General features: G+C 38.6%; 1 protein-coding gene across 1 annotated transcript in view; it reads left to right on the top strand.

Annotated features, from left to right (window-relative positions):
• Positions 1-12,415, top strand: part of LOC121066408 (tubulin polymerization promoting protein) — a 56,361-nt gene that overhangs the window by 38,057 nt on the left and 5,889 nt on the right. The window contains 1 exon segment of the mRNA XM_040549897.1: positions 6,925-7,078. Within this exon segment, the coding sequence (XP_040405831.1) occupies positions 6,925-7,078 (154 nt within the window).

The following is a 12,415-nucleotide window of genomic DNA, read 5'->3' as shown; positions in this document are numbered from 1 at the left end:
TTCACTATATTTCTTCTTGCGTTTTTCCTGCTGATGAGGGATAGTCAGCTCTTTCCCCTCCCACTTTTTTTTTTTTCCCCTGTGAAATTGGTAATGAACAGCTGGGTGGCACAGAAGAAGGAGCTCCCAGCTACTGTGTTAAATTGCGTTGCCCTTTTCTCTGTTGACAGTTTAGTCTCTGGTTACAAATGTTCTGGATGTTACTAGCAAATAATTAAAAACAAGCAAACAAAAAGAAGAACAAAAACAACAACAACAACAACAAAACTTGCAAAGATTACTAACGTTGGTACTGTGTCTGAAATCTCCCAGAACATCTTGGCTACATAAACAAATCTATGTGGCAAACTTTTCTAGGGAGAAATGCCATTAGATACTAAAAGGGTGTGCTTGAGGGAGCAAATAAAGAAAGCCATTCAGTTTCAATGAAGAATTAAGGAAGGATGATTACAGTTGACAGAGTTAGTGTAGCCCGGTAGACCATTGCAAAAATGTATCCTGTTTGGGTAAGGAGTAATATTTGCATCTTACCTAACAGTCATCATTTGAGCATTTTTGGCAGTTAACCACTCCCAGTGCTCTGATTCTCTTCTACACAGAAGTACTGTTACTGAGTTACTGCTGAGTTAGCGATTATTTTGAAGAGCAGTACTGTTTCTTGAATAGCCAGCACCATGTTTTGCAGCTCTCCCATCAGAGAATTAGTAACTTACCACGAGTTGAGAAAAGATGTTTGATTTCTAAAAGAAGTGGTGTGGAGGATGTGGCTTCCATGGTGGACAAGCCTCAGTTACAGCGTTCATTTCCATTGTCTTGGTACAGATTTGAGCATGTTTTCCATGTATAGCATGAAAAGATATTCAAGCTACGGTGTTGTGTGGAAGAGCTTTGTGTAACTCTGAAAGCCTGTTTGTTAGGTGTCATTAATAAGTGCTTGTTTAATCCGAAGATGGGTAGAGGTGGAATGAAGTTTTTGATGGAAGATGCTCTGGGAAACTTTTTTACTTCACTACAAGGAAGTCATTTTTGTCTCCAAAATACACCCTAACATATGGTGGCACGCATAATGACACCCAAATTGTATTCGTCGAAAAAAGATGCTTGAATTTATATAAATAAATAATGATTTTTTGGAAATATTTCTCACAGTCTGCCGTTTTGTTAGGCAATTCTTGCCACCAGTACTTCGTTAGATTTACTGGTTTCTAAAAAGATACAATATGTGAGGCAGGAAGCGAATGTTACTAACTTGACCTTTGTAATTCAGGTGAAAAAATTACTGCAAATTTTTGCATGAAGCTGGTAAGTTTCTCTTTAATCCATAGAACAGCTTTAAATCAAATCTGAATCTTTGTCAGTGATTGCAAGCTGTGGAAAATATTCCCAGGTAAGTTGTTTTAGTGGTGATAGGAGTTTATTGGAAAACCATTACATTTCTTTTTTGTTGTTTTGTTTTGAATGTCTGGTATTACAGAAGACTAGTAGCTTTTCCCAGTAATTGATTCTGGACGTGCTTTTTGGGAATTATTACATGTTTGGAACAGTGCTTCGTGGTACACCTAATGAGAGTTTGTCACAGACTGTGCTGGCTCTAGAAATGGAAGCAATACAGTTATAATTGTGTGATGTTTCACTGACCTGTTTGTCCAGCCTGTTACATTGTGTCAGGTGAATGCTGCAGATTTCTTGGTGCATTAGCTGGGTGTTTTACATTGCATGCTTCGTTAGAGGGAAATGTTGATAGAAAATGAAGTACACGACATTAGTAGCACTGAGTTTTCCTCCCCCTCCTTTTGCCTCAACCTTATTTTGGTAGGAGTAGTCCTAAAGGTATGATATTTTAGTCTTACGCTGAAGTCTTACCTCCTTTCACGTTTGTAGCACAAACTTCTCAGGATGCTTCTAAGCCTTTGATACCAAAGCTGAGGTAGAAGTCCTGTTGAATTCAGAAAATTCATGCTCCCTTAGCTGCATTGAAGCAGTTTTTCTGTCACAAACAGGCCAAGCCTGTGCAGCAGCATGACTTTCAGTGTATGCATTTTTCTTCAGCAAACTGCTATATTATATTCTGCAGAAATATTGAGGGAATGTATGTTTTTGATCGTGTGTGTGTGTGCATGTCCTTGTTGCATTTTAACTAGAGTTCTTTTTTGTCTCAGGGATTCTATTTCTTGAGTGTATTTATGTACCTCATTATCAAAACAGAAGAAATTAAATGTTTAGCCCTTTGAAGTTCTCCTTGCTCTATAAACTGTTCTTTGATTTATCTGTTATCTTGATGTTAGAAGAAAAAAATTGCCAGAGGTGGCAGACTTTCATAAGAAAGAAGGAGGAATTGTTCTCTAGTTAAGCCTGTCAGGGTTTAAAAGACTACAATTTTCACTTCCTGTGTTTGTTCTGAGGGCTGTTATTCTTCCAGGGAAATGGAAATCTGTCGAGGACTGTCAGTAAGATTCTCTGATTGGGTCTCCTTATAGGAGAAGATTCAGGCACTTTAATTAGAGTATCCTAAGCCCAGAAAAGTTATGTATTCTCAAGAAGCCAGAGGAAACTTTTTTCTTATTATCTGCAGGTGTATGTACTTCCAAAAGCCTTCTGGAGTGTTCCTTCCACAGATATAAAAGTAGAAGACTCTAGAGATGGGTAAGCCACCATCACTTCGTGAGAAGAGTTAATCCGGTTGACGTTTCTTCTCTTTGTGTCTGCTCATATAGCAGTGCATTGTGCCATTTGTGATCATGAGCACCAGCAGCTGCAGAACAGTGGTGATGTTTGGCACCAGGCTGTGACTCTTGTGACACATGACAGCACTTGCTTCGTGGCCCAGATGGGTCTTTATTCTGTGCCCTTGAGCTGCAAATATTGTTTAAAAAAAGAAAGCTAATGACTGGAGTAGTTGTGCTGTCAGTGGCTGTATTTTTAATGCTATGCAAAAGATACAACTGATAGCTTTTATCTCATCATAACAATGATACTTTGTTTTTCTATCAGCTAGCAACAGCTATACAGTGACACTATAACATGATAGTAGCTCATTCACTGCAACTGAGAAATTGGTATGAGACCAAGACTCCAATCAATAAGCACTGACCTAAGTTATATAAGATCTCCAGATAGACTCATTACAATGTACCAGTTAACCCTGGATTTACCTGCATCATGATATTTGAGATATTTGCTACTCAGCATGGGGTGTTGTTTGTTGAGCTTCTGAAGGGAACTGGCAGCACTGAGAATGGAGCATTTAGCTGACTGTGAGACCCAGATTAAGCGACATCTAGGTTGACTGAGACACCCAAGTCCATGGTGAATTTAGAGCAAATAAACCTTACAAACAAAATTTATCGGACAAGAGTTTAAGCAAAACTGTTTGTTGGGCTCCAACCTCTAGTGATGTTGCCAGATCCAAACTTTTGGGAAGATGACAACTTCCACTGCAAAACAGTCTTGGTTAGTTTATACTGCTGTAATCCCTCCTGGCATGCTAGCAAGAATAGAAGCTTCTCTGACTGTTTTTACATTACCTTTCCCCTCTTCAATCTAAAAAAATTGAAAGGAAATGTGACCGTTGGCACAGGATGATTTTGGGTAGCTCAGAGATTAAGAAAGAAAACTATTACATTGGAGGCTGTGCTGTGTTAACACAACTGTGTTAACAGTGCTATGGAGAAAAAGATTTCTAATATTGTTCAAGAATTTTGTGTATGCGTTATGTGGAGTCTATTTGTCTAGTTTTTCACCTAAAATTATAGAAAATTGTTAGTCCAAATAGTATACAAGTCCAAATAATATAGAAGTACTCATTTGCAGCATTAAGTTTTCACATTGCACTGTTCTAATCTTGTGATCACAGGACAATGTTAGTGGTACTATTTGCAAATGAATACTTTATTACTTGCTATTACAATTTGCTTTAGGCTGGCACTTGTTCTTTTATACTTTTTATTTTCATTATGCTGATGTTCAGGTTCAGAACTGATGATGCTTTTACATATGTGAACCTGGGTTACAAAGAGCAAACTGAGAAATTAAAGCTTTAGTTCAGAATCTTCCCCCTTTGTAGTGGTCACATATGAAGTGACCCATCAAGAAAGGGGAAGTGATGGGAAGCTTCCTAATATTTTTCTATCATCAATCTGTTCCCAAAGGTAGAGATAGAAGCAAAATTTCATGTGTGCCACTTCAGTTTCTTCCACTGAGGATGATGCGTTTGAGTAATTATGTTTGTTGTGAAAACATGGCTTAAAACAAATGTAAGGACATATCCTTCCTAAAGGTTTCTTAACCATAAATGTTATAATAAAGCACAGGGCTTTAAAATATATTATTAATGCTCCTCATATATATATTTCTCTTTTCATTGAGGTGGCCGCCCTTATGACACGTGTCTTCATAAAAGCCTTCTTTTTCCGCATTCCCTCTGTAGTTACTGTTTTCCATTCCTCCCACCCCCATTCCTGTTTTATTTCAGGTACTTTTATGCAGGATATAGCTCAAAAATCATTTAATGGCAATCCTATTTTTAGTTTTACTCTAATTACTGTTTTTGCTGGTGAAGAATAGCTGCCATGGCGCACATTTCTTTTTCTCTTTTGTCTACCAGCAATACAGCATTGCTTACATATGTATCAATTTTGTGTTTATACCTTAAATTGGAGGGAGAAAAACTCATCCCCTTTCCCCACATTGTTGTGACAAGGAAAAGACCAAATGTGAGAGGCAGGAATAGCCATGTCTCATGGGGAAAAAAAAAAAAAAAAAAGATAAATGTCTTATTCTTCTAAGTGCAAACCCAAACATTTTAAATGGGTTAATAAAGAGCTGGTGGTGCGAGGGAGGGACAGAAAAACAAACATGACAACAGTGACAACAATAAAAACAGTATGCTTGAATAGAATGCTTTTGGTAAGGAGTCATTGTTAACTTCAAAAGTTTCTGCTGGGATTGGTAAGGCCTTTCCCATTGTGGTCCTGAATGACGATCCAAGCTAAACTGTAGCAGTCCCGATTAGAGACTACCAGGTAACCACTATGCTACAGAAAAATTCATTTGAAAGGTCTGTATGTTAGATTTGGCTTTGAGTCTATACTGAACAAGGGCCTTAGTGTGGTCTTAGGCTGAATCTTTACAGTGATTGTCAGTGCAATGTTTTTCTAAATGAGAGGCAAATCAAAATGCAGTCTTGACCTCTTGAGCTAGTTAAAAATCCTTGGACATGTTTTATCAGAAGAGGGATGTTAATCCTGCTAATGAGAGTCCTGGACAAATTCCAAGTAGTTAATTGCAGTACGTGTAATGTGTTTTTCTGATTAATGAAAAGTTGGATTACATTCTTCACTTCCACTGTCACTTTGTTTTTCTACTAGCTAATTCCATAAGATACTACCACATATGCTTCACATAAAACAGACAAGTAGTCACAGCAGAATTTGGTCAAAATAAAAAGTTTATTTTTGGTTAAAATTGGGAGGGTGATGGATGTAGGGATTTCCTACATGTTGGACCGTGGTGGAGACAGAGTATGCTAGTAATGAACTGGTATGTAGAGGGTTGTGTTAGTGTTGATATTTTGTTGTGAATAACCAATTTCTCCTTGTTTTAAAACATTGAGATGCAACTTCATTTCACATTTAGTCAATTGACATAGGATTCACTTCCTAACTGTTGGTGTCTAAAACTGAGAAATCTTGCTTCATCCTTCTGTTAGTGGAGGCACTTTCAGATTTGAGTGTGATTTGACTTCTGAACGTGTCTGAGATGAGATCAAAGACAGATAACTTAATCTTAGCAGTGGCTTTTTGAGGTAATTGAAGTCAAATTCAATTTCTATGTGTAGTGTTTTTTTTTTCTAGTCTGAAGTCTCTGTTGTCTTAACGTCTCTATGCTTGGATCTATCATTTTTTTCCTCTGTAAACAACTGTCACTGTCAAAAGGACTGGTCTTTTTTTTTTTTCTGATTTGCTAGAGACACTCTCTAAATAAGAAGAAATGCTTAGGCTGCAAACAGAACTAATGTAGTAGCATGCTTCCCAGCAAACAAAAGGGCTCAAGTGTTTTGTTGTTTTTTTGGTTTTTTTTTTTTACTTTGAGGTTTTCCTAATGGAAACAATCAAAACCATCTTCTATTACTCTGATGTAACCCTAATTAGTACCATGTTTAATGTCAGAGCATCTTTTTGGAAAGTTTTCTATTGAATTTTAGTTTTAAACTTATGCCCACATTTTAGTGTGTAAATTCCCGTTCTAAAGATCAGCAAATCTGTAATTTAATATACAGGAAAAGGTGTGTTAGCAAAATCTTTACCACTAGAAGTAAACATAAGTAAATACTTTATATTCCCACTTGTTCCCCCCATGTGTGGGAACATAGGCTTCCCATTAGTGACAACAACAAGAAGTCTTCAGCTCTGAATTTCTAAATTGTCGGTCTGATAGAGGAGGATTTTCATTTTTTTTTCAAGTTTTTTTTAATGCTTTAATAGCTTGCTTTATATAACAGCATTATTCTTAATTTACTTGTGAATACATGAATAGTGACCTATGAATAGCATGTCATAACCAGTTATTCAAAGAGGAATAAAAAATAACAAAACACGACCAAGGTTCTTCTACTCTTGTGTTTTATGGATGCAGGCTTTATGGGTGATCAACCAGGTGAGACTATATCTTGCACAGACCTGAAGATGTTTTGAAAGCAGGATAGTTTTCACTAGTTCCTCTTTATTTCTTAACCTTCATCCAGGAAAGTTTCTTAAAAAATTGATGTTTTAATGGGCTGGGAAATGTTTTCATCGGGTGAATGGCTCTTTCTTTCCTGTTATGGTTTTCTGTTGTTCACTGTGGCAAACTAAAAACTTTCTGCTATTCTTGGAATGCTTGTTGTGCTCTCTTGTAATTTCTTTCAATTTCTGTGTGTTTTGACAGGGGAAAGTCTTCTAGAACTATCACTTTTGAGCAGTTTAAAGAAGCTCTTCAGGAACTCTCCAAGAAACGATTTAAAGACAAGAGTGATGAAGAAGCAGTTCAAGAAATATATAAACTAATTGAAGGAAAAGCCCCAGTTATATCTGGAGTAACGGTATGTTACTGGTTGATTGAAAGGATGGATTGTTCTAGCTGTCTTTTGTTCTACCCCAGTGCTGTTATATTCATCTGCTTCCCTCTACAATCCACAAATCCGAGCAGTATGCTTCCGGGGCTGGAGGCAACAACTGTGCTGAATGAAAGGAAAGATTATACAACACCTGAATATTGCACTACTGTATATGCTTGGGTGGCAGTGTCATTGCTTCTCTTGGGAATTGTAGTACCACCTAGCAGGGTGGTCAGAAAAATGAACAAGATAGTGTGTGATTGAAATACAGAAATGTTTATTAAGAATGGTATACCCAAATAAAAAATAGTAAATTTAGAACTTAATCAAACAGTTCTAAGGTGATGTGTGAAATACCAGAAAGACTGAAGTAAAGAAATCTTAAAATCTGCTATGTGAATACAAGAAATCTGGAAATAATTATCACGTAGTCTGATCTTTGGTTTCTGTTTTTTCCAAGTCTGTCAGAACTATAATGTTTGTTTTGTTGTTCTTGGTTTGGTTATTGATTTTGTGTTGTTTTGTTTGTTTGTTTTTTAATGTTTCAGAGTGTTATTAAAGTTTATATATGAAAAAGAAGTTATAAAGCCTGGTGTATATGGTTTGGTCGTCCTTTTCAAATGGGCAGGTTGGACAAGTTTTTACTATGTAGTTCAGTAGTTACTGGAGCATTCACCATGAACTTAAATACTCTTGTCAATTTAGTTCCTCTGCTTAAAGTCTCCCTAAGTTTAGTCTGTAGAGCTGTGAATGAAAATCTAATTTCCAGAAAAGCTAATCTTTCCATAAATTGGTCCTGCACAAATGAACAGTGGAAAAGTGGAGAAATCTCTTCTGAGTTGTATAGTTTGATAGATTTGTACAAGATTTCATTCTATTGACTCTTGTGCTTTCATTTGAAACAAGTGGTAGTTTTATTACAGACTTAAAATGATGAGCCTTTCTTTTTGTCATGTCCATCTGTCCAGGGTTTCTCCCTTTGAATTATGCATATTCTTTTAGGCCTCGCTCTGATTCCTTTAGATTTTTGGTGTTTCAGCACTCAGGTACTGAATTGATGCTGCTAACAGGGAAACAGTCTCCTTATGTGTGAATGGCAGGGTGTTGAGAGAGCTTTGCAGCTGCACGGAAGTATTATGTAGGTGCTGCAAATGTATATGAATGTGACAGCAGCACAGGGAGAGTAATAGAGGGGGAATATAGACTCATGGAATCTTTTAGGTTGGAAAAGACCTTCAAGATCAAGTCCAGCTGTCAAACTGACCTAGTGAATCCCATAACTAAACCATGTCCCTTAGTGCCATGTCCACATGTCCAGGTGTGTCCATGTCCACAAATACCTCCAGGCTTGGGGACTCCAACACTTACCTGAGCAACCCATTCCAATGCTTGACCACCCTCTCCATGAAGAAATACTCCCTATTTATTTAAACCTCCCCTGGCACAACTTGAGACCATTTGCTCATGTCCTATCACCTGTCACTTGAGAGAAGGGACCAAAACCATCCTTGCTGCAACCTCCTTTTAAGTAGTAGTAGACAGCAATGACATCATGTTTTCCAGTCCCTTCACCAACTTCCTTGCTCTTCTCTGCACACTGTGAGCAACTTAGTAACCTTCTTGTAGGGAGGGGCCAAAACTGAACACAGTACTCTAGTGTGGTCACACCAGTGCCACATAGAAAGGAACAATTGCTTCCGAGTCTAATTGGCACACTATTTCTGATGGAGGCCAGGATGCCATTGGCCTTCTTGGACACTGTTGCATTAAAGGCTAAAGAGGTTTGGCAGGACCTAAACCCCTTGCGTGGCAGCTTCTCCTCAGATACCAAAGGGGCTGAGGGCAGCTGGACTTAGATTTTGAGCGATGCTCAATTCAGCACTAGAGTCCAGTAGCATTCAATATATTGAATTACCAAAATCACAAATGCACAAATAGTGCAATACACCTTCAGTCTCTAGTAGATTAATGACTGGTGTAGTGTTTTGAAGCAACAGCAGTACAGGTTCTTTTAGACTGCTGGTGATTAAATACACTGTCTGCAAAGCATGTGCAAATACCAAGAATAATGACTAACACAACTAACTACATATAAGTTAACTTATGAAACAACTCTATAGAGAATGTTAGCTTTCTGGGGACGCACTCAGTATAACCAAGAGTTCAAATCTCACCGAATAGTGTTCCCTATGGAGGGGAAGAGAGGTTCAGCCTATCAGCTGATCCCAGAAGTCAGCGATGTCCTCCTGACTTGTCAGCATTTTTCCTAACATTTTGTCATTTCATTTACTTGTCATTTCATTTTTTCCTAACATTTTTTGTTTCCTGAGCCATTTTTATACTATTTTCTTACTTTAAGGTGGAGATTGAGTGACTAGTCATACATATCTGTGTTATGATTGGTATAAATTTTTCTCGCTTTTGTTTACAGGTATAGGCTCAGAGAATTCAGAGTGCATACTCAGTGAGGGGTGGTTGCACCTTGGAGATGGGTAGCCCTCGGGATGGAGGGTGTTTTGGCATTATAATGAGATTATAATGAGCAAAGTTCACTCAGAGGACATAATTTTGTTTGACCCAGGGCTGGCTGTGAAGTCTATCAGTTCTGTAGTATCTAGTTCCCCCTCCCTGCAGTGATATCACAGAGTCTGGCCGTGGTGTCTTCACTCCACCCCAACCCTTCATGCTATTCTCCAAGAGTCAGCACACCAAGCTCCCCTGGTGTTGTCTAAGGTTGCAGGCTATGTTGCCAAGGGGACTAACATGGAGCAGATTCTTGCATATATTCCACATCTCACCCTGGAAGTTTCTTCAGTGCTGAACCTTCTCTTAAGATGTGGACATACCTTTATTCTCAATAAGCAACTTCATCCACTATGATTCTTCGAGCCCAGTCATCCCACCAGTTCTTCAGTAAGTGATCTGTACACCTGTTCAAGCCATGAGCAGCCAGTTTCTCCAGTAGAATACTGTGGGAAACAGTGTCAAATGTTTTACTGCAATCCAGGTAGACAACATCTACAGTCTTCCCCTCATCTACTAACTGAGTCATCTTGTCATAGAAGGAGGTGAAGTTAGTCAGGCAGAACTAACCCAACCCATCATAAATCCATGCTGGCTGCATCTGATCAATCGATTTTCCTGTATGTTTTGTGGGATGACATTCAAGCTGATCCATAAGCTTCCCTGGTACTGAGGTCAGACTGACAAGCCCATGGTTCCCTAAATCCTCCTTTCTGCTCTTCTTGTAGAGTGGTGTCACATTCGCTAACCTCCAGTCAACTGGGATCTCCCTGGTTAGCCAGGACTGCTGGTAAATTATTGAAACTGTCTTGGTGAAAATATTGTGGAAAAATAGCTAATAGCTGATATTGTAGAAAATAGCTAATATTACAGGGGAGGAAAAAAGGTCATTTGTAAATCCTGAGTATGCACATATGATCTGCTCCTTAAAGCTGGGCACTACACAATCTTACATTGAGGGTGCTAGATCTGGGCCAAGCAGGTACTGTTTAACTTACTAATTTGAAATTGTTCCTGGAGGTGATGTCACAAACAAGGTACCTTCCTTACTGAATTTGGTGCAGTTCTAGTGGGAATACTAATCAGTGGGAAGTTTGGGGTGATCTATATAGAGTTAGGACTTGTGGTGTTAGAACACCCAACTGGTGTTAACTGGGGATTATTCCTTCAAAAGTCTTCACCCTGACTTCATTAAAATGGTGTTACTACTGTCCGGCTTTATTGGAGTTAGTTACCACTTTTTTCTCTTTTTGTGTGCTAAGCAGAAGAAGCACGAATGAAATCCAAATTTTTTGTTCAAGTCTGATCTGTGTTCCTGACTTTCAGCATTTATTTGTTTTTAACGCATGTGCGTGCTTTGTCCATGAATTAAACAGCGCACACAGACGCACACGAATCAAGAAACATTTTTTTCTCCCCAGTATGCACTTCCAAACTGGCTCGGTTTTTTTCTGGAACCTCCCCCCCTCCCCCCCCCCACATGCACACTTTGGGGCTCAACAAACCCTCTTCTCTCAGCTTCTCACTGTGTATGCCACATGTTCCAAGCTCCTTACTATCTTAGCAGTTCTTCTCTATAGACACTGACACAAAGGGGTAAAAAGTAGCGAATTTGTACATGATCGTTTTGAATCAGTAAATCTACTGGTATAAAAACAATTCCTTTTTACTTTGTGTAGCTTTTTTCTGAGACCGTGGCCTGTTCTGATCTTCTCAGTGAGGTTTTAGTGTGAGCGGAGATTCAGTTGAAGGGGTGGGGTGGGGTGGGGCAGGGCGGGGCGGGGCAGGCATGCATATCTTTTCTGACTCCTCTAAGAAGTTTCCACCAAGTTGGAGGTCAGGTAACCACATCTTTGGGTTGGAGGCCCACAGTTAAGGAGCAATATATCATGTGATTACTTATGTACTGTTATTTTTATATATACATATATGTTTATTTATTAAGGACAGAACAATGTTCCAGGAAAATACCAGTAAAAATGCACGTTTGGTGAATGAACAGGTCCTTTGTCAATAATCTTCCCTTTTATGCTTCTGGCTTGTGTTAATGAAACAACTGAGTAAATGAAAGAATGGCCAGCCTTGGAGGCCAGAAGTCTTGGTGTTTTGGAAAATACCATTGGCTGGTTCATCTGGTGTTCCCACCAGTTTATACATTCATTATATTTAAGTCTCTTGTGCAAAGTAAAACTTTTCTGATAATGATAGGTTTAAAAAAGAAGGGGTAAAAAGCCAAGTTCATGTGCATCTTCTGTGATATGCACACTTTTTGGTTAACTATATTCCAGACAGAGAAGAAAAATGGAGGCTTCTGTGAGTTCACAGAAAGGAAAGAAGGAAGTTGCTCCAAGTGGTTTGCTGCCTCTAGAAAAATGTAAGTAGGTAGGTATAACTTAGGTTATAGTAGGTAGGTAATTAGTAGGTATAACTTACTGCAGATAGTAAGCAGTCAAGCACTTGGAGATGAGGAGCAGAATTACTATATGGCAAGAGAGAAAATTTGTCTGTGATACACTGTTAAAAAGAAGGCGGAGTGCTTACTTGCTTTTAGATGGGAATTGTCCTCATTCAGCTCTTTGTGCAGTTCACTATATTTCTTCTTGCGTTTTTCCTGCTGATGAGGGATAGTCAGCTCTTTCCCCTCCCACTTTTTTTTTTTTTCCCCTGTGAAATTGGTAATGAACAGCTGGGTGGCACAGAAGAAGGAGCTCCCAGCTACTGTGTTAAATTGCGTTGCCCTTTTCTCTGTTGACAGTTTAGTCTCTGGTTACAATGTTCTGGATGTTACTAGCAAATAAT

The sequence above is a fragment of the Cygnus olor genome, chromosome 2 (assembly GCF_009769625.2).
Source record: "Cygnus olor isolate bCygOlo1 chromosome 2, bCygOlo1.pri.v2, whole genome shotgun sequence".
NCBI lineage: Eukaryota > Metazoa > Chordata > Aves > Anseriformes > Anatidae > Cygnus > Cygnus olor.
This window is presented reverse-complemented; position numbering and strand designations above follow the sequence as displayed.